This window comes from Gouania willdenowi, chromosome 1 (genome assembly GCF_900634775.1).
Source record: "Gouania willdenowi chromosome 1, fGouWil2.1, whole genome shotgun sequence".
Taxonomy (NCBI): Eukaryota; Metazoa; Chordata; class Actinopteri; order Blenniiformes; family Gobiesocidae; genus Gouania; species Gouania willdenowi.
The window spans coordinates 10,390,528-10,414,220 of NC_041044.1; the positions used below are offsets into that span (position 1 = coordinate 10,390,528).

Sequence of the window (23,693 nt, forward strand, 5' to 3'; positions counted from 1 at the left end):
GTTGATGTACTGATCAAGGCTCTGATCTTCCTCTCAGGGTTTTTTTTTTTTTTTTTGTGTTTGTGTTTTGTTTTGTTTTGTACTTATACCCCTGATGGTATTTTAAGACGGAAGGCACTGGACGACTTTGCTTATAGTATATATCCTCATAGCCTTTGTCTTTACTTCTCTTATTTCATTTAACAATGTCAGGTGGTGTATGCCTATTTTGTATGTAGGTCTCTGTGTTGTTCTTTCTTCCTTCTATTTTGTTAAAGAAATGTAAAAAAGTGAAAATAAAATATAAAAAAAAAGAGAGCCCCCAGCAACATGGGGACGTGCCGAGCAGCACAACCGGAGACCCCCCGCGGCCCCCCGAACCATGCCGGCCGTACGGGGCACGGCGGGACCCCCCCCAGGCGGATTCAGGCACCAGCCACATCCCCCAGCAGCCCAGGAGGCGACCCCCGCCGCCAGCCGGCCCAGAGCGGCCCGCCCCGCCAAAGCAGGTGGATGGCCGAGCAGGAGAGAGGCCAGCCCCCACACCAGGGCCAGCGCAGGCCCGCATGACACCACGACATAGCACCCTCCACAGGTGAGGGGCCCCGGCCCCCCCAACGAGAGAGGACGCCACCAACCACCCAGGCAGGGCCACCCCGCCAGCCACGGACCGACAGGCAGGCGAGCCCATGCACCCCCAGCCAGGCACCGCAACCCCACACCAACGTCGCCAGCAGAGCACCCCCCTCCCACGGAGGCCACCCCCAATCACCCACGCGCCGACAAGAGACACCCCCAACACCAGCACAGCCCGGAGGACAGCAGGCCCCAGCCCCACCCCGCCTAAGGCGGCGCGGCACCCCGCTGAACCGCGGCCAGTCCCCGGGCAGACGGGGGGGGGGGGGGGCGCAACCAGCAACCCACTCAAGCCACCCAGGTCAAGGCCACCCCACAAGCCCATGGAGGTCCAGGGCTACAGTTAGATCAGTGTGTTATTAAAGAGTGGTGCTGGCAGTTGCTTGCAGGCTAGATCATCAGGCTAAAAATGAAAAATCAAGATTTGATGCAATTAGAATGCTCCTCAAAGCAGGTTATTTTATTTTTTCTGAGAGGATACATCTTTTCCATGGAAATAAATTCTATGAGGAGATTTTGCCATTGGTTTATGCTTAACAATTTTTTATCTTTCCAATTCAGTAATATTGTTTTTCTTGTTATGGCGAGTGCCGCAAGGATGGATTGTGATTGGTTTACTGGAATATCAAGTATCGTCAGGTCTTCTAACCAAAACTGTTGAACTGGCGAACAAAGCCATACGGCATGTAAATATGAATCAGTTGTTCCCTGGGTGCACTGAGAGCAGATGTCTGTTGGGGAGAAACCCATTTCATACATCTTCTGTTGGGTAATGTGGGATCTGTGGAGGACCTTGTATTGAATTAGCTGAAGATTTGTGTTTTTAGTCATCTTAAAAGTATTACAACAAATTTCTGTCCAGAAATTGGTGTTTGTAGTGATTGAGAATTCAGCTTCCCATTTAGTGATTGGTAAGTGATTAGAGTTAGTGTTCAAGAGTGCTCTGCATATTTTTGAGAGTTTTTTTGGTTTTTGTTGAGATTTTTTTCATATATATGGCCAGTTCTGGAGGTTGTAAGGTGATTAAATCTATTGCCATACTTTTCTTAATTGTCTCTGTTATTTGTAAGTACTGAAGAAAGTTACTTTTATTTATATTGAATGTTTGGGTTAGATTGTTATATGTCCTGAGCTTATCATTTTCGAAGAGGTCTTGGAGATGAATAATTCCGCTCTCTTCCCATGTTTTTAGATAGAGCGGTGTTTTTCTGTTTCTAAAGTCAGGGTTGTGCCAGATTGGAGACAGCATGCTAGTTTTTAATTGAACATTTGTAATGTCCAGGGCTTTCCACCACGCAGTCAGGGTGGAGGCAATCAGTGGGTTTTTAAAGCAGTTATGACGTTTGAGGGTCGCAGTGATAAAAGGGAGATCAAAGAGTTTAATATGTTTGCAGTCTTGCTGTTCTATTTCTAGCCAGGTGTTGTGGTATTCTTTTGGTTTTAGCCATTCTGTTAAATATAGAATTTGGTTTGCAAGGTAATAATGCGTGAAATTAGGGGCTTCCAACCCACCCTCGCTTTTATTTTTTTGAAGGGTTGAAAGGCTTATTTTTGGCTTTTTGTTCCTAGCATAGAATTTTGTAATTGCAGAATCTAATCTTTTGTTGTGTTGGTGGTTTCAGCGGGATCATAGAGAACAGATAGTTTATTTTAGGTAAGATTTTCATTTTAACTGAGGCTATTCTGACTAGGAGTGAGATGGGGAGATTGCTCCATCTCCGCAGATCTTCTGTGACTTTATCCAACAGCGGACCCAGGTTCAGTTTAATTAATTCACTTAGGTTTGGTGATATATTTAAGCCTAGATATTTAATTGTATTTGTGTGGGAGGGGTATTGTGGGTTTTGGGTTGCTGGGTTCCATGATTTTTTTGTTAATGGAAGGATTGATGATTTTGACCAGTTAATGGAATAGTCTGATAATTTAGAGAAGCTGTTTATTAGTTTAAATACTTCTTCTAATGAGGATTGGGGTTCTTCCAGATAGAGTAAAATATCATCCGCATAAAGATTCATTTTGTGTTCTTAAATTAATGAGTGGATTCCTTTAATAACAGTATTCTGACGAATAGCTGCTGCGAGAGGTTCAACAAATATTGCAAAAAGCAAGGGTGAGAGTGGGCAACCTTTTTAGCATGCTATTCCAGTATGCTAACAAATGACAAGTCTGAAGCCCCCCCCCCCCCGTTTCTTCAATGCCTCGGATAAACAATAACTTGTATGAATTATTACATGCTGTCATGAAGCTGTTAAGTGCAGTAAGTTACCTACTGTATGCAGCCATGATGATGCAGTTCGACCACCCCAAGATTGTGTTGATTGTGTTACAAGCACAGCCTGTCGCTTTAAGAGAGGTGTTGCTTTGTGGGAGGTGGAGGTTTAACTGGGTTGTTTACATGTGGGTAATGTAGTTTTCCGGTCGGTCCGGGTGTAGATGTTCTCCGTGTGCTTTCTCTCTGTAAAGTTTTCATGCAGCGTGTTCATGACCATAAAGACAGGATTAAAATACATCATACCCTCAGATACCTGCCTGATTCTTCCTCCCTGCACTCACCCGGTATGCAGAGTCGGCATTACGGACCGCTGTTGTTACCAGTAAGAACGAGCCACGGCTGGGGTAATACTCAGTGATCTACCAGAGATAAGCTGGAGAAGGTAACAACTGGGACGCCGCAGATTTACGTCAGGAGTTCCAGAGGTTTTGTAGCCACGTTAGCTTCATATTTGTAGTTCCTCTCTCAGTGCTTGAGGCCAAGCAGAAGGCGGGCTGGATCGGCGAGCAAGGGAGGGAAATCTACCAAACACTCGAGTGGGCTGACAGCGAGATGGACGACCCCATTAAAGTCCTCGACAAGTTTGCAAGTTATCAGACCACGTACAAACAAGCGGATTGCTTGTTTCAAGCAAAGGAAACAAGGTACAACTGAAACTCTTGATCACTTTGTAAAAGACTTGAGACTTTTATTGCTGGATTGTGAGTATGCTGACCCGGACTACATGTTAAAGACACACTAACAGCAGGCCTGAGAGAAAAATGTGTCCTGGGGAGAGTACTGGACAAAGGTAAGGAGCTGACCTGGCTAATGCTATTAAAATCCCCCAACAGTTTGAAATATCACAAACACAGATGAGAATTGTGAGAGAGGAGGATGCACAGGTCTTAGCAGTGTCGAGCAAACCGAAGTACAATGCACAAAATAAAAAAGCATTCAGTCACAAATCACGAAATCCAAGAAACCAAGACAAAACATTCAAAATAAAGCCATAAATTGTCTAAAGTGTGGAAAAGACCCCAAACACGTGGAATCAGGGTACATGCCGCTCTAAAAGTAACATCTGCTAATGCTGTAACAAACCAAACCACTGGTTTCTCTCACAGCCGCTCCGTGAGAGCAGTGAATGTGGAGTCACCAAACTACATGTGTGAAGAGGAAATACTGGACATAAATCTGACTAGATTTAGAAAATTTTATTTATCCCTGAGGGGCAATTCAGTTTCAGATACATCCTGACCAAGAAACATGAAAAACAATAACATATCACATGGGGGGACAGGTACGGGAGTACTGAGGAGCAGCCACAGCAGGCCGTGCTCCATTTCTTAGATGAGAAATAAGAAACAATGGGAAGAAAGAAAATGTAAAGCAAACTAGGCCCTTGTAGAAAGGGGCGGAGTTTGGGATCATAAAAACTCTTCAGCAAACATTGCGACAAAAACCAACAAACACAACATTCAATTCAATACAACTGCACGTTGGCAGGGAATGGATCTTAGGATGGGTAGTTCGCAGATCAGCCACAGGATGGCGCTGCCCTTATGTCTAGCCTCCTTCTGCCAAGGAGGGAGGAGGGTAGGGGACCAGAGGAGACGGTGAAGAAACAGGTTGTGTATGTGAATGTTAGAGTAAAGGGTTCAATGTTCATTTGAGATAAGCCTGTTTACTGAGACTCTGCTTTAGTCTCTCATAGTTCTCCAGCCGATGACGTGGGACAGCGTTGCTGTAGAGATGATCTCGGGAGTTTGTTAGCCGAGCCAGATCGCAGGTGTTCATGGAAAGTAAGGGAAAAGTCAGAGCATCAAATCAACATCCATCCATGGAGAGTGTGGAGAGAAAAACAGACCTTGACAGATTGTTCTCAGATGGGCTAGCCACAACATGACTGCCAGCCCTATTGATCCTGGTCATTCGATCAATAATCCAATAATGTGGCCATTTCCTTGAGACAAACTCTCTACTCCTCTTAAAGTTCACCCCAGTGGAATCCGTCAGAGAGCTCTGAGAGTTCGGGCCCTTCCATCGATGACAAGCGGCTTCCAATATTGCTGCCAACATAATCCAAATTTTGCGATAAATTAGGAAAATGCCAGATCCAATCAGCAGATGACCCGTTATCATAATTCCAATCTGGTGGTGGACGTCTTTTATGTTCTCAGGACTTAAGGACTCCCAATGCCTGTCCTCCTATTTGAGAAATTTGACCAAAAGCGAATAAAGACGAGCTGATCAATTCCATGATTTAGATTTAGGATCGGGATACAGATACAAATGCAGACAGATGTGGTTCTGGTAGCAACATTGGCAAAAGGTAAGTGGTTGGTGAATAGTGACATAATATCTCTAAAAGTGCAGTTTAGGATCGATACAGGTGCAAAGTGCAACACACTTACTCTGAACTGTTACCAGTGCCTAGACCACGTAGGTGAGTTAAAAACATCTAAAAGAGTGCTCAGAACCTACTCAAACCACAAAATAAAGCCTGTTGCTGCAGTTCATCTCCTGTTGAAGCACAAAGGGTGCAAAACCAAAGTAGAGTTTGAAATAGCGGACATAGCACAACACTGGCCACTGCACAACTTGGTAGTTGTATGCGGTGTAAACCCTGTGTAATCTCTGAAGAGTTCCCTGCCCATGATATGCCTTCAAAGCATGTTTCATGGCTTGAACAAACCATTCTGCAAGGCCGTTGGGGGCTGGGTGACCTTAAGAGTTGTACTTCATTTGCCTGCAAGAAGGAAGACATATCATGTGATATGAATTGTGGTCTGTTGTCAGATGTGAGCTGGACTGGGGATTAGGGATGTAACGATTAATCGTAAGGCAGTTAAAAATCGATTCATAGGTATCACGGTTGATATCAATTTTCTGACAATTGAATCGCAGTACTTTTTTTTAACCAGCAGAGGTCGCTATCCGGAAGTGTTGGCGGCGGGCGGAGTCTGCTAATACGTTCTTTCTGGCCGCCTTCTACTCTTAAATATGTTAATAAATGATTCCTTACCCCTTTAGCACCGAAAGAATATCTGTAATATTAATTGAATATCTGTAAAAGTCACGTTTTTCTATTAGCTCTGTCTGCTAGCATAGCATCTCTTCTTCACTGCAAGATATCTGCATGCCAACCGACCACTGGGTTACCAGCGCCCTCTGCTGGTCCAAACAAATATGACGTAAATCAGTGCAATGACGGTTTTTTTTTTTTTTTAGTCCAATTGGTAAGGCACAAAATACATTTTCAGTTGCACTTTTAAAAGAAAAAGAACTATTATGCAGTTTTGCATTGTTTATTATAGAACCAGAATTTAAATTAATAGGCTTCATTTTCATTTGTATTATTCCTTTATTTCTTTAATTCAAGATTTATTTTTAGTTAAATTGCATTGTTTTGAATAGTTTAATCAGGAATTCTTTTGACAATGAAAAATAAAAGTAAAATAATACAGTATTTTCTAGTTTTTTCCCCCAAAAAAAATTTGTCTACAGTCCCATTTTGTAAATGAAAAAATTGTGAGAGAATCGTATCGTGAACCCAGTATCGTGAATCGAATCGTATCGAGAGTTGAGTGAATCGTTACATCCCTACTGGGGATCCAAAACGGCTGAATATTTCTCCCATCTTTTCAGTAGTAATTCCAGCGTTCACTTCAGGCCATTTACTATGTGCATCCACAACAACGAGCAACATTCAATCATCAAATGGTCTTGCAAAATAAATATGAAAATGTTGTCATGGTTCTTCTGGGAAACTCCAGGGATGCAGAGGAGCTAGTTGAGGATTACTCTAAACTCTCTTACGTGAGGGGCAGGATTTTGCGATCTCCTTGATTTATTTATCTTCTCGATTTGTCTATAGATGGCAACCAGATGTACTCCTTGCAATTTCCTTCATCCGTACAATGCCACTGTGCTCTGAGTGTAGCTGTTTCAACACTGATTTATGCAGCTGTGGAGGAATAACCACTCTCCTCCCCCACAGCAAACATCCCTACTGCACTGATAATTCGGACCGTCTTCCCAGGTAAGGAGTCAGAGCAGCATTATCACATTCACTGCTTCCAGAGCCTCCATGTAAAACAATGTCCAAAACAGCTGACAACACAGGGTCACTGCATGTTGCTTTCCTCACTTGGTCAGCCATAACTGGTGTATTGTATGCCTGGTCAAAATAAGAAATGTTGTCTGTATGCAGTTCTGGTTTTGTGACAGGATGTGACGATCGTGACAAACAATGTTACCATGGGCGTTTGTTTTACGATGTACAATGCTGTAAGAGTGTCCAGACAATAGCAGCAAGGGACGATGTCCCAGAACAGTGGTAAGAGGATGGTGGTCTGTAAGATGTGTGAATTTCCGTCCGTATAAACTTATTAATGCCAAAAACTATGCTTTAATGCTTCCCGTTCCAGCTGAGGATAGTTAGCTTCGGCTTTATTTTAGCAAAAGCAATGGTTATTTAATTTCCATTCTTCATTAGATGGGAAATGACCGCTTCTACCCCGTATGAAGATGCATCAGAGGCCAGCTGTATTGGGAGTGACAGATCAAGGTGAGTCAGGACCTCAGAGCTGACTAGCACGTTTAAATGCCTCTTGACAAACTTTGTCCCATTTCCAGGGCTTATCCTTAGAGAGAACTCAGGCAGCGAGATGCAAGATTTGGGATGAAACGAACGTGGTAATTTGTTAATCCCAAAAACGAAAGTAACTGCTTTACATTCTGGGGTGTCGGTGCCTTCCTGACAGCTGTGATCATGGATGGAGCTGTGTGTAAACCTTCAGCATCAATGACATGTTTTAAGTATTCTACTGAAGGGCAGAAAAGCTCACATTTTCCCTTTCCTACTCAGTCCATATTCCTTTAGCCTCTGAAGTGTAAGCATCCAGATTATGAAGGTGCTGTGCATCTGTCGCTTCCATACAAACAATATCATCCAAATAACACTGCACCCCAGCCAGTCCACTCAGGATTTGCTCCATAGCTTGTTGAAATAATGCTGGTGCTGATATTATTCCAAAAGGCAGATGGCAATATCTGAAGAGACCCTTGTGCATTGTGCATCTTCTGTGAATCTTCATGTACATGCATAAGCACCCCCGTGGGACAGGGAACACCCAAGGGCGAGCCCCCAGGCCAAGCCCCCATGGGGGGCGCCCCCTCATCCCAGCCCAGCAGGCCCGCACAGCCCCAGCCGACGGCAGAACAGTAGCCCAAGCCCCACCCCCCACCGGACAGTGCAAGCCATGGGGCTATGCCCTCCACGGGCGTACAGGCGACCGGCGTGAAGGAGGCACCCCAACGGCACACAACCGGTGCGGAGCAGCAGCCCCCAGCCAAAGGCACCCCGGACCCACCAATCAGTCCGCAGATAGCAGAAAAGACCTACCAAGCGGCCGATACCGACCTCAACCACTGGAACAGCTAGAGCCGCCCGCCAGCAAAGAGCATCATCCCGGAGCGCCAAGCAATCCCCCCCCAACCCTGGCACAGATGATGTGTTGTTACTATTGCAACAACACATCATCAGTAGGGTAAAACTAACCTGTCTCACGACGGTCTAAACCCAGCTCAAGGCAACCAGGAGATGAGACAAGCACCAAGCCACACCCGAAGTGAAGAGGCACCCCCACGTCCCGCCAGGCAGGCACTGCCCGGAGAGACTCCGCAAAGAGAGCCCCCAGCAACATGAACACTCTTTTTTTCTGTGTTTTAATCTACCAACCTCCTGGCCCTGCTCATTTATTTCTTGATGATTTCTCTGAGTTTGTCATCTATTGTTAAGCTGGAAAGTGTTATAATCCTTGGTGATTCTAATCTGCATGTTGATAGCTCCCCTTGTCCTATGGCAGCTGAGCTGATATCTTTTATGAACTCTTTTCACTTTGTGCAACATGTGTCAGGTCCAACACACAAAAGGTCATACTTTAGATTTGGTCTTTTCTTTTGGTGTAAAAATTGACCAACTAAGTATTGAAGACTTACAAATAAGCGACCACTGCTGTATTGTATTTAATCTGTCAATCACACTGGCACAGACTACTTCCAATGTGAAAAAGCAGAGTCACATTCTTAATGAAGCAGCAATCACTGCCAAACTTCAATAGCCACTGTTTGCCTGTAGTGGACACAGTAGCACCAGCTAAAAAATACTCCAGGCTCTAATAATAAACCTTGTCCATGGATGAATGAAGCTATTTTTAGCTTTAGGAGAAGCTGCCGGAAAGTGGAACGGTTGTGGAGAACCACTAAACTCGAGGTGCACAACTCCATCCAAAGATAATGGAGCTAAATGAAATAATAAAGCGTGCCCGCTCTGCTTATTAGTTTTGCAAAATAAGAGAAACCCCAAGGTCTTGTTCAATACTATTGAAAACCTTGTTGCACCCTCACCATCCCATGTGCCTGTCCACACACAGGATGACTGTAATCATTTTTTTTTTAACTTTTTTGTAAACAAAGTACAAGACATTAGGGTCAGTATCACTCCTCCCTCAGTTAGCTTGTGCACTGCCTCAGCCCCTGTGAGCTCATGGTCCTTCTTCACTCCTGTCAACCTACAGGATGTTCAGATGAAACCCTCATCAAGCACTGTTGACATTGTTCCTACTTCCCTGCTCTTAAATGTTTTTGATGTTGTCGGTCCTTGGGTGGTAAAATTGATAAACCTCACTTTTATCTGGCTCGGTCCCCAGCTTCTTTAAACATGCGATAGAGAATCCCATTCTTTAAAAACCCAATCTTGATCCGGCGGAGCCTATAAACTACCGGCCCATATCTAAGCTTCCCTTCATGTCTAAAGTCATGGAGAAAGTGGTGGCTAAGCAGCTGACCTCGTACATGGAACAGCATGATTTTTATGATAAATATCAATCTGGCTTTAGGTCAATCCCATTCCACTGAAACTGCTCTTCTGAAAGTTTCCAGTGGCGTGATGATGGCCACTGAATCTGGTCATTACACAGTTTTAGTATTACTTGATCTGACAGCTGCCTTTGACACAGTAGATCATAGTATACTTGTCGATCGACTCAAATCTGAGATGGGGTTTTCTGGTGCTGTTCTCCAGTGGTTTACCTTTTATATAAATGGAAGAACTTTTAATGTTGCTATTAATTAAGTTATGTCTAATACAGTATGTCCAACCTGTCATGATGAGTAGCCCAAGGCTCTGTTCTGGGGCCTGTTTTGTTTTTATTGTACCTGATGCCTCTTGGTCGGTTGATCCATAGTTTTAAAAATGTCATCATTTTTTGGCTGACGATATCCAGTTGTACTACTCCTTTAATGACTCAGAGTTTCACTTTTATCTGAGTTCTTAGATTGCATATCCTGTATCAAAAACTGGTTGTCATCAAATTATCTCCAGATAAATTCAAACAAAACAGAAAAACTGATCATCACTCCTGATAAAAAGATCCCTCTGATTAAAAACTCCCTTGGCGATCTGGGTTCATCTGTTAAAACCAGCCTCAGAAACCTTGGGGTTGTGTTCAAGTCTTGGATTTGAAAATAAGGGAAATTTTCTGGCGCCCACTACGATCCGTCCCACCTGCCCAACCAAACTCCAGTATCCCTTATATTTTAAGACAAGTGTACAAGAAATCTAAAATACCCACTTGTCAACCGCTTACTAAATACAATTATGTGAGTAGAATCTGGGTGGTCGACCTTTATTAACATTGAAATGCTGTGAACATTCCTACGAGGGCTGGCCAATATGGACCAAAACTCATATCTCAATATATTTTCTCAAAATGGTGATATACAATATAAATCTAGATAATTTTATTTCGAATGAAGTCTGAGAAGGAAGAGAATTCTAGGTTAAATTTGCTGATCCAAAATGAAATGGTTAACATTTTCTTTTGGGCAGCTTCATTCCTCACTCCACACACAAGTCAGTCTCTCTGTGTATTTTTTAGTTTTTTGGAAGTAACAATGTTCAGCACAACTCCTTACATACATGGTGACTGACCATAGGTGGAGTTTGAGAGTCTTGCCATGGGGGGCAAAAGAAAAAAACATTATTAAATATATAAACCGTCTCAAGATTTGTGCCAATCACGATGTGTGTAACATATACAATAATGCAAAATTATTAGTAACATAACTGATAATGTTAAAATTTGTGTCTCACTCATCCTCTTAAGGGATTAAATGCTTCTTAAATACAGCAGCATATCACAAGTATCATATACTGTTTGAAAGGTTAGAATCTTCTGTTTTTAACCACATAAATGGTATATAGACTTGATTTATATAGCGCTACACTGAAGTAGTCTCAAAGCATGCAAGGCACTAATCAACCACTGGGAGCAACTTAGGGTTCAGTTTCTTGACCAAGGACACTCCGACACATAGACTGGTATAGACTGGGATCGAACTCCTGACCTCGCGATCAGAAAACAACCCCTTTACCCTCTGAAACACGATTGCCCATAAGACATAAGACACAACCATCACAGCAAAAACAGTCAATTATCCTGTCAAACTTGGAAATAAAATGAAGACATAAACAAGCCATGTCTTAACGTCCATCCATATCTTCCAACAAAAGTGGTCTCAAAATCTAAGATTGTCTAAGACATTCAAAATTCCAATAAATCCCAGTATTGAATCCAAAACACAGTAAAACTGCTGTAAAAATTTAAATAAAATGTAATGTCCTATTTAAAAGAAGAAAGCAGCTCTGCCCTGATTCCTTTTTACTTTTTTTTTTTATTTTTAGCTCTGTGAGGCTGACCATCAAAAATCCTCATTTTTACATTAATTTGGTAAATTCATGATAAAATCAGGCCCGGCAACCGCTTTCTGCTTAATTTTTGCTGCAGTACCATGCAGGAACTGCTGAGCACATTGTCGATTCACCATTTGCATTGTGAAGAAGAATTGTACAACAGAAGAAGAACCAAGTCACATGACTCGAGCGCCACTTATACAACAGTTACAACCAATTTTTTCAAAAACTCAAAGTTTTTTGTGTGGTTCATAATAGTTTGGAGTATGAACGGAATGCAAGACTGAAGTTATGTGCATACACAGAAGAAGCCCTAAGGTGACCCATGACCCCACAGGCTACAGTGTTTTTTCGGAAGTAAATATGGATGTGTCGTGTAGAACTATATGTCGTGCTAAGAAAGTTTCTTTCCAACAGAAGTCAGCACTTCATAACTTTAAGGAGAGTGAAAAACAAAGGGCCAGGTTTATCGCTCTCGCTGTTTGCTGTGATGCTTCTACATCTTTACAGCAGACTGGATGTGAAGTGCTGTTCAGACTGTCTTTAACAGATCGGATACAGGCAGTGGCATGCACAGACATTTTGGGGGACAGGTGCTCAGTGAAAAATAAGGGCACTTTCTGTGGCATGTAGAACTGCCTTAATATAGCAGTGTGAGATTTAAAAAATAAACAAACATTACAGGCACATGTTGAATGTAATAGCATTTATGTCAATATCTTAATAAAATTACTTGACCTTTCTTTCTTTGCTGGTAGATGGCCTACTGCTTCCCTGCTGTAGCTGCCTAGAATGGAATAATAATAGTTTTACGTAATAGCCTATTTTTTTAAGGTTGAATATAGCCTCTTACAGTAAATACAAGATTACTGCAAGTCTTGTAACATCGAAATAACTTGTTGGTACAAATTAATATAATTAGCTAAAACAGCTTAATGCCAAATTTAGTACAACCAAACCACTTTGTGTAGTTAAAATAAAATGTGGACAGCTTTTAAGATATTTCAGTAAAATTAGAGGAACAGTTCAACTTTAAAATCTGAGCTTTAAAATGCCCTAAACAGGGAACATGACTCTTGACTCTGACCTTTCATCTTTATCTTCCTCTTCCTCCTTGCTGCTGGTGGATGCTTTTGAAGTGTATTAAAGCATTTAAAATGTGATATTAAAGATTTATAGTCCTTTTCAATAAAGAATTGATTCCAGAAAGATGCATAAGTGAAACTATTGGTTAAACAAGAGGCCCTACACTCCATGAGCAATCTCACAGACATTATGGAGGTGTACCTCTTTTTGGGGTGATAAGAACATTGGCACAGGTTTTAGTCGTTATTCAGGAATGTTAGAACCTACAAACGGATCCAGATGTGACTTGTTTTTCCCAAATCTGTGATACTGAGCTGATGAGGCACCAGGCTCAAATTTCCTTTTTCTATGATTCCACATGATGATTAACTGTTTCTCTGTACATTCACAACCCAGAACTGGGCTGTTCACTTATATGGTGATTAGCTAATGTTAAAGATTGGAAGACATACCCCACAGATATATACGCGGGATTTTCCTTACCAGCCTCAGAGTTTTGCAATAATTCGCCCAGCATGCTCTCAGCAGGTTTCATTTTTGTTACTTGTTCAGGACATTGATTGCATTTAATAAACTACATATTATATACAAGTCATTCGTCTGAAGACTTTTTCCACACCACCTTCCTTTTGTCATCGCATCCACACCACAAGAAACAACGCTTTTAACCGGGAGAATAGAGAGCTGCTCACCTGGGCTGCCTGCTGGAGCTCCCTTTCTTTTTCCTTTCTTGTCCTCTCCTTTTCTAGGCATTATACTCCAAATGGTAAATAAAAAGAGACCAACAATATGAATAAGACTGTTTGGTTATATTTCAACAAGGCACAGGGCTAATTTATCCTGCAGGCAATTGGGGATTGCCTTTGTCATTTAGCAAATAAATTACTGCAAGTCAATTAATCAATCAATCAATCTTTTATTTGTATAGCGCCAAATCATAACCAATAGTATCTCAAGACACTTTACAGTAGAGCAGTCTTAAGGACGGACTCTTCATTTCATAGATACACACATATGCATATATACGTATATACACATACATATGTATCCCACACCCAACATGAATTCATCATGGCGGCAAGTAAAACCTTCTGTTAAGCAGCAGGAACCTTGTGTGGATCCCATTCCTATGATGAACAGCCATCCACGTTATGCTGTGTTGGGTGTGTGCAGAGGAAAGGGTCGAGACAGAGTTGTTGAGACTCTGTAACTCCACACTGAGGATCCCACAGACCTGCAAGACAAAAGCCAGAAGGAGTACAGGAGCAAACACACAAGGGAAGAAGCAGACATAGAGGCAGTGTTAGAGAGAGGAATGGGACCCTCTCCGGTCTGTCTCTAACCTAAATGACCTCTCTCTTAACGCCCTCTCCAACCTCTCTCCAACCGAGCATGCCAGACCCCCCCGGCAGTCTATGCCTATTGCATCTTAACGATGAGCTATGAGCTGGTTCCTAACTAAAAGCTTTACCAAAGAGGAATGTTTTGAGCCTAACCTTAAAGGTAGAGAGGGTGTCTGCCCCCCGAACCGTGGTTGGTAGATGGTTCCAGAGAAGTGGGGCCTGATAACTGAAAGCTCTTCCTCCTATACTACTTCTAGAGACAAATAGAACAACGAGTAGGCCAGCATTTTGAGAGCGTAGTGTTCTGGGGGGATTGTATGGCACTACAAGCTCCTTGAGATAGACTGGTGCCTGTCCATTTAGGGCTTTATAAGTGAGAAGAAGAATTTTGAATTCTATTCTATATTTTATGGGAAGCCAATGCAGAGAGGCGAATACAGGAGTATTGTGATCTCTTCTCCTAGTTTTAGTCAGTACACGTGCTGCAGCATTTTGAACCAGCTGAAGTGTCTTAAGCGACTTGCTCGGGCAGCCTGCTAAAAGAAAATTACAATAATCCAGTCTAGAGGTAACAAAAGCATGGACTAGCTTTTCGGCGTCGCTCTGAGACAGGATAGGTCTGATTTTAGCAATGTTACGGAGATGAAAGAAGGCAGTTCTTGAAGTTTGTTTTATGTGAGAGTTGAAGGATAAATCCTGATAAATCCTGACTGTTTCTAACAGTGTTGCTTTGTGCCAGAGTAATGCCATCTAGGGCAGTTAGGCTAGCATAGGTTTCTCTAAGGTGTCGTGGGCCCAGTACAATGACCTCAGTCTTGTCTGAGTTAAGAAGAAGAAAATTTTGGTCCATCCAGGCCCTAATGTCCTTTAGACAGGCCTCAAATTTAGATAGCTGATTTGTCTCACCTGACTTCATTGATACATACAGTTGGGTATCATTAGCATAGCAGTGAAAGTTAACAGAGTATTTTCTCATAACATTACCAAGGGGGAGCATATAGATGCAGAAGAGGATTGGACCTAGCACAGATCCCTGAGGAACCCCGTACCTTACTTTAGTGTACACAGAAGACCTATTATTCACGTGTACAAACTGGTAGTTATCAGATAGGTAGGACTTAAACCAGTTTAGGGCAGTCCCTGTGATTTCAAGTAATTCCTCTAATCTCTCAAGTAGAACATAGTGATCTATAGTGTCAAAAGCTGCACTAAGATCTAATAAAACCAGCATTGAGAGTCGTCCTTCATCGGAAGCCCAGAGTAGATCATTAGTTACTTTAACTAAAGCAGTCTCTGTGCTGTGTTGAGCTCTAAAACCTGACTGGAAGTCCTCGAACAGGCTGTTGTTTTGAAGGAAGTCACAGAGCCACAACTTTCTCAAGAATCTTTGAAATAAAAGGAAGATTAGATATAGGCCTGTAGTTTGCTAAAGTGCTGTAATCAAGAGTAGGTTTTTTGAGAAGGGGTTTGATAACAGCTACTTTAAAGGACTGTGGCACATAGCCTATTGATAGGGATATATTTATTGTCTCCAACAAAGATGGGCAGACCAGGGGAACAACTTCTTTAAACAGCTTAGTTGGGATCGGATCTGAAAGGCAGGTCGATGGTTTGGAGGATGAAATAATAGAGTTAAGTTCCTGAAGTCCTATATGTGTGAAACAGTTTAGGTTAGGCCTATATACATGTAATGGTACAGCAGGCCCAGGTGAAGGCAGGGAGTGGCTAATTTTATCTCTAATCTTATGAATTTTATCGTTAAAAAATGTCATAAAGTCCTCACAGCTGAGGGCTAGAGGAATCATGGGCTCAATAGAGCTCTGACTTTGTGTTAGCCTGGCTACAGTGCTGAAAAGGTACCTCGGATTATTTTTATTTTCTTCAATTAGTGAGGAGTAGTATGTAGATTGAGTATGTCGTAAGGCTGTCATGTATTTACTATGTCTTTCTTGCCAGAGTATTCGTGACTCCTCTGTTTTATTGGATTTTCAGGGTAGACTTTTAGTTCATTAATATCAAGGCCATATGTTAGAACAAGATCAAGAGTATGATTTAAACGATGAGTAGCTTCATTAATAGTTTGAAAAAAGCCAACTGAGTCTATTAGGGACATAAAGGCTGAGCTCAGGCTATCACTATCTTTGTCAACATAGATATTAAAATCTCCTACTATCAGTATTTTATCAGAACTGAGGACTAAGTTTGATATAAACTCAGAGAATTCTGATAGAAATTCAGAATAAGGGCCTGGAGGACGGTAAATTATCGCAAATAAGACTGACTGGCAGGTTTTTGATTCGGTATGAGATAAATTTAGAACCAGGCTTTCAAAGGAAGTGTAACTGGCCTTTGGTTTAGGATAGATTAGGAGAGAGGAATGATAAATAGCTGCTACACCACCTCCACGGCCTATGTCTCGTGGCATATGAGTATTTAAATGACTGGGAGGAGTGGCTTTATTTAAACTAACATATTCATCTTGATACAGCCATGTTTCAGTTAAACAGAATAAATCAAAGTTATTTTCTGAGATAAGGTCATTTACTAGTAGAGATTTGGATCTCAGTGATCTAATATTTAATAGAGCACATCTAATGGTTTTATGTTTTGGTGTTGCTATATTTGAGATTTTAATTTTTTTCAGATTTTTATAATTGATAGCTCTTTTATTTGATTTTATGTTAAAATCATTGTGAAATTTGGGTCGGGGGACAGACACCGTCTCCATAAAATAATATTCATCACCATCACAACAGATCCTCACTGAACTTTTGGAGAGAGTTTGCTGCACTGAAAGTAAAGTGGCTGAATAATTTTGCACCCCCAATTTTTCAGTTTTTTATTTGTTAAAAATGTTTGAAATATCCAATAAATTTTGTTTCACTTCATGATTGTGTCCCACTTGTTGTTGATTCTTAACAAAAAAATACTGTTTTATATCTTTAAGTTTGAAGGCTGAAATGTGGCAAAAGGTCGAAAAGTTCAAGGGGGCCGAATACTTTCGCAAGGCACTGTATATGCTCACATGGTTTCCACATAAAATTGCTCTGATTAGTAATCCAATATAAATAAAAGCTGAGACATGGATGTAAACACAATCTAGGCATGCAACAGAAATAATATAACGAAGCATAACACAAACCTGGTTTAGAGTCTAATGTTATCTCCTGATGCCACAAACCTCTCCAAACCAAACAATTGTTTCAGGGCACCTCCTCCAGTCTCTTCCTCAGCTCCTTTATCTCCAGCTGTTGTGCGTCTATGATATCCCGTGCTGTAGCCAGAGCTGCTGGTTCTGGTCTTGCATCATAATCATTGCACTGAAGTAAAAAAACATAATTCATATCTTCTACCAGTTGGTCCTCTGGTTGTTGCGTCCTCTCCCAGACACTCGGGTTGGCTACCGGCAGAGAGTAGTCATTCCAGGGAAAAAGGACAGGTATATCACTCTCCTTTAAATGCTGTCTTGCAACTTGGATGACCTCCGTGGAGAGAAAATGCCTACGGCAGACCATTGATGTTCTTTTAACATTTTGACGTCTTACGTTGCATATCCATATTTCTTTCAAACTTTTATCTATTGGAAAGTGGTGGGAACTTACAGCGGAGCTGAATTTCCCTGACATGGTGCATTGTAGTACACAGCAGAAGTCACTGTTTGAATTAAGACAAAGAAAGCAGTGCGAAAAACAATAACCGTGGATCAGCCAGTAGTTATTGCTGTGCACACAGGAAGTAAGCTAACCCTTTTTCCGGTTTTGTTCACATGACGTTCTGCATATACCTTATGAAGAGAGAGTAAAATCACATAATTATCATGTAATCATGAAATTAATTTATTCCAGCAAAATTTATATGTACAGAGCTTGTAAATGTTTGAACTTTGTTCACATGCCAATTATTTTTTATTTACTTATTGTTGTTGACTGTCCACGTTGGTCATTTTGGTGGACGCAGACGCAGCTGTCAGTGATTACTGTGTTTGCTGACGCTCTCTTACAAGGCGAAATAAAACAGTATTAGGTGGGAAACTGGGTCATGATCACTGCAAAAAGGAGGAGGCAGGTCTGGGAGCTCATTGCCCTGCAAATCAATGCATTGTTCCCTCTCTCTGTGTGGGCTCAGTGCTGCTACCTGCTGTAATCCAGAGCGAGGGTGGAGATTACAGCACACAAACAAAGTTATTCTCAAACAGGTGAATGTTGTAGTCTACATGAGGCTATGGCTGCTGACATCGCTTACTTTGATATTAATAATTGGATGAATGTTTGAGAATTCCATATGCTCATTTAGGGCTGTATTCTCCCATGTGCGTAAATCAGAAAAGCTGTGCAGCAGCGCTGTTTTTGGCTTCGTACTATTCTGCCCCTGCACTTAAAACTCAGTGATCCCAGGTACGTACTCTGGTTGGAGCGACCCTGAAATGTGGGCATTCCCATTCAAATATGGCCTCACTCTTATTCTCCCGGTGGCTTAAGTTATTTTCCTTTTACACGCTTCTGAACGTGGAATAAGTGCAGCGCCTTGATAAGGTGAAACATTATATTGCACTAGAAATTTGGACTTAGTTACTATGTAAGACACATGGACTCATAATATTGCAAAAGAGACTCCCAGAAAGAATATATGTAAGTGACACTAAGTGACACTATCATGGGGGTTTCTAATATGTTCACATTTAACAGTTCTAGACAGGACAATATGTGTTACATTTAATTATATTTTACCCGTGCCGTCCACTCCTTTTCCTGGGAGGACGATGGGAGTTGCGTTCTAGAGGTGACCGAAAGAGCTGCAGCTCAAATCTCTGACAGACGTCAGACTGATGTCCAACTTTTTTAAGTGTATAACATAAAGCCACAGTTTGATCACACGAGAAGAGTAAAAAACAAGTGAAACATTGATGACATATGATGATGAACTAATTCGCGCTGATCATTTCTGAATGCAGGAGTGTAAGAAGTTAATAAAATCAGGCTTTCCACAAAAACAAACGTTAATCTGTCATTAGTTTGAGGTGGCAAAAGAGAGATTTTATCTGTGGCTCAGACAAAAAAATGTGTCGGATCCTCACACTGCAATAATCTGATCAAATCAACCTGTTACATTATTTATCAACAAAAATGTTTCAAATTAAAATTGTGGTTTATCATTTTCACAGATTTCAATGATATTTACAAGCATAAGGAAAACTCTATGTTCCGTGATTTTTAGACAGCCCCAGAAAAATGACATTATGGCCCAGTCCGCCTCCTTTGCTTCAGATCGCCTTCATTGACAGACCTACAAACTTTTGGTGCGGTGGGCTTGTCAGGAACCTGGACCGGAGAATATGCACAGGAGATAGGCGCGTAATTGCATGGACTGACGCTGTGTGGGAAAACCACAAACATTATCTCTGCACAGTCAAACTTGTAGCGTGTCATTAAGAGCTACTTTTAGCCTTAGGATGCTTTCTGAATAAGGGCACATAATTTTTTCTAACTTTGCAACCACTAACCTTTTTGAGTAACTTTCTTTTGTGCGTGGTCAAGAGTACAGTTTGAAAGAATGACCATCACTGCTACTGCTGATGCCCAGAGATCTTCAGACGTAGAACAAGCCCAGACATGTCCCAGCGAGTCGTGCTACTTCAGACGGGAAGAAGTCATCCAACCCCGCAAAAGCAAACAGAACTTCCCTTGCCGACTACACACCTTGAACCATTTCCACTGATTGACTAAATGAACTAAACTCTTTGATCAACTCTTAAAATTATAGCCAACCTAACTTCCATTTCCCCCCCTTTTATTAGTTTATTTTAATATTTTATTTTTATTTCCCACTCGCAACTCACTTGCTTGACATTAAACATCATGCACAAAACATCATACATTAGATGTATATAAATCTGTGTATGAAATGTACTGTATATAATGTGTTATACCAGTTAACTAGTAGAAATATTTTAGCAAACATTGTTTGACTTTGCTTGTTATCATTGTGCTTGTAAATTATAAATATTTTTATTTGATATAATATATGCATGAATTCTACCTGTTTGGTTATTATTATAACTTAATAGTTCTCTGAACCAACATTAAGGACCCACCTGAGGGAAAAGGTATTAATTAAAACGCATAAAGTGATCTCAGGCACTTTAACGCAACCTCAGATGGCATTCCATGGCTAATCTCTTTGTTAATATTTATAATAATTAATATTACCATTTTAAAACCCTTTGACCTCCTACAAATGTTGAAATATTTTTCAACTGGTACCAGAAAATAAGACGTTCTAAGTCAATAGTGTGTTTCCAACCAAACACACCTCCTTAGTACCAAACCAGATGTCCTTGATGTGGTCACATACGGCATTGGCTGCAGACATGGCACTAGAAAGCTTTCGAGCCTTGATGACAGCGGCACCCCGCTGCTGCACTGTCTACAAGAGATTTGAGGAGAAATTCTGTTCAACTCAGACTCACAAAGTATACTGCTCTAAGAAGAAATTTCATTGTGTCATTTCAGAATATTTGTCTACTTACTAATATGAAGTCTCCATGCAGCCAGGCATCATTTTTAACAGCTTTGTAAGCCCCCAATTCACAGCCATGGGTATTAACTATGGCATGATGGACATCTGGATACTGAGTGGAGTAGTGGTTGCCCCAGATAATGACATTCTTTACCTTGTCAGAGGACACGCCACAGTGCATGGCCACCTGCAGGGAATGAGGCAATAAAGATGTGGGCAAATTATTTAGTGCCGACATTTTAAATGAAGAATAACAATGGCCATGTTTACATGGGAGCTTTAATTCCCCATGTTAATGTGTATTATTATTCATGGTTACTTTAAACATATTAAAATTAATTGTCTTTATTCTCAATAATTTTATTCATAAAATATATTCAGCTCAACTTGTGAGCTGCCATTTTCAGGGACAAGCTCAAACAGTTTCAGGACATCTAATTACAACCTAATCTAAATCTAACAACAACACAACAATGTACGTAAGCAAAGAGACAAATCAAATACAATAACCAGACAGTCAGATTATCACTAAAAACAGGTTGAGAGCAATGAAATGACCCCTAAATGATAAATAATAATAAATAAATAATCTTGTACATGATTTATATTGCTTTAAATCAGCAGTAAATGTCATCTTTAACTATTTACAATAACTGATTGTTTTCTAAAATGTAAACCATCCATCTTCTCCCGCTTAGCCGCTTCCGGGTCGCGGGGGCAGCATCCTCAGTAGGGAGGCCCAGACTTCCCTCTCCCCGGCCACTTCCTCCAGCTCTTCCGGGGGGACCCCGAGACGTTCCCAGGCCAGCCGAGAGACATAATCTCTCCAGCGTGTCCTGGGTCTTCCCCGGGGCCTCCTTCCGGAGGGACGTAATTAGATGCCCGAGCCACCTCATCTGGCTCTTCTCGATGTGGAGGAGCAGCGACTCTACTTTGAGCCCCTCCCGCACCCTAGGACACCCTAGGCCGCAGTTCGATGATCGACTTCGTAGTCGTGTCATCGGACTTGCGGCCGCATGTCTTGGACACTCGGGTAAAGAGAGGGGCGGAGCTGTCAACTGATCACCACCTGGTGGTGAGTTGGCTCCGATGGCGGGGGAGGATGCCGGTTAGACCTGGCAGACCCAAACGTATAGTGAGGGTCTGCTGGGAACACCTGGCAGTGTCTCCCGTCAGAAGGAGTTTCAACTCCCACCTCCGGGAAAACTTGTCTCGGAGGAGGCGGGGGGATATTGAGTCCGAGTGGGCCATGTTCCGTGCCTCTGTTGCTGAGGCGGCTGATCGGTGCTGTGGCCGCAAGGTAGTAGGTGCCTGTCGTGGCGGCAATACCCGAACCCGTTGGTGTACACCGGGGGTGAGGGATGCCGTCAAGCTGAATAAGGAGTCCTACCGGGCCTTTTTGGCCTGTGGGACTCCGGAGGCAGCAGACAGGTACCGACGGGCCAAGCGGAGTGCAGCCACGGCGGTCGCCGAGGCAAAAGCCCGGACATGGGAGGAGTTTGGTGAGGCCATGGAGAACGACTTCCGGACGGCTTCGAAGAGATTCTGGACCACTATCCGGCGTCTCAGGAGGGGGAAGCAGTGCACCGTCAACACTATGTATGGTGCGGATGGTGCGCTGCTGACCTCGACTCGAGCCGTTGTGGATCGGTGGGGGGAATACTTCGAAGACCTCCTCAATCCCACGACACGCCTTCCAATCAGGAAGCAGGGCCCAGGGACCCGAGAGTGGGCTCTCCTATCTAACCTCGGCAACCTCAGCCCCAGGGCTGAGGTTGCCGAGGTGGTTAAAAAGCTCCTCGGTGGCAGGGCTCCGGGGGTGGATGAGATCCGCCCGGAGTTCCTCAAGGCCCTGGATGTTGTGGGGCTGTCATGGCTGACACGACTCTGCAACATCGCGTGGACATCGGGGGCAGTGCCTCTGGATTGGCAGACCGGGGTGGTGGTCCCCCTTTTTAAGAAGGGGGACCGGAGGGTGTGTTCCAATTATAGAGGGATCACACTCCTCAGCCTCCCCAGTAAGGTCTATTCAGGGGTACTGGAGAGGAGGGTCCGCCGGATAGTTGAACCTCGGATTCAGGAGTAGCAATGTGGTTTTCGTCCTGGCCGTGGAACTGTGGACCAGCTCTACACCCTCAGCAGGGTCCTTGAGGGGTCATGGGAATTTGCCCAACCAGTCCATGTGTTTTGTGGACCTGGAAAAGGCATTTGACCGTGTCCCTCGGGGATTCCTGTGGGGGGTCCTCCGGGAGTATGGGGTATCGAACCTCCTGATAGGAGCTGTTCGTTCCCTGTATGACCGGAGTCAGAGTCTGGTCCGCATTGCCGGCAGTAAGTCGAAATCGTTTCCGGTGAGGGTTGGACTCCGCCAAGGCTGCCCTTTGTCACCGATTCTGTTCATAACTTTTATGGACAGAATTTCTAGGCGCAGTCAGGGTGTTGAGGGGGTCCGGTTCGGGGGCCTCAGTATTGCATCACTGCTTTTTGCAGATGATGTGGTCCTGTTGGCTCCAACATACCGTGACCTTCAACTCTCACTGGATCGGTTTGCAGCCGAGTGTGAAGCGGCCGGAATGAGAATCAGCACCGCCAAATCCGAGTCCATGGTTCTCGACCGGAAAAAGGTGGAGTGCCTTCTCCGGGTTGGAGATGAGGTTCTGGCCCAGGTGGAGGAGTTCAAGTACCTCGGGGTCTTGTTCACGAGTGAGGGAAGGATGGAGCGAGAGATCGACAGGCGGATTGGTGCGGCATCTGCAGTGATGCGGAGTCTGCACCAGTCCGTCATTGTAAAAAGGGAGCTGAGCCAAAAAGCGAAGCTCTCGATTTACAGGTCGGTCTACGTTCCAACACTCACCTATGGTCATGAACTTTGGGTCATGACGGAAAGAACAAGATCACGGGTACAAGCGGCCGAAATGAGTTTCCTCCGTAGGGTGGCTGGGCTCTCCCTTAGAGATAGGGTGAGAAGCTCAGTCATGTAAACCATCTTCTAATTAAAATAACACTGTTAGATGCAAACTTATGAATTTCTTCCTGCGTGTATATGTCTTTATCACTTGATGAGCTCATGTCTTTTATCCTGACAATCACAAATGTCTTACATAGCATAACAAAATAAGAC

The 23,693-nt window shown here is 42.8% G+C and overlaps 1 protein-coding gene across 3 annotated transcripts in view; it reads right to left on the reverse strand.

The window, feature by feature from the left end:
• The window catches only part of LOC114462582 (malate dehydrogenase, cytoplasmic-like), a 174,569-nt gene that overhangs the window by 21,796 nt on the left and 129,080 nt on the right, over window positions 1-23,693 (reverse strand). For all 3 annotated transcript variants that reach the window (XM_028445536.1, XM_028445518.1, XM_028445527.1), the window contains exons 4-5: window positions 20,583-20,759; window positions 20,366-20,479 (exon numbers count right to left, since the gene is read on the reverse strand). In XM_028445536.1, coding sequence (XP_028301337.1) covers window positions 20,366-20,479; window positions 20,583-20,759 — 291 coding nt within the window. The remainder of the gene's footprint in view (window positions 1-20,365; window positions 20,480-20,582; window positions 20,760-23,693) is intronic.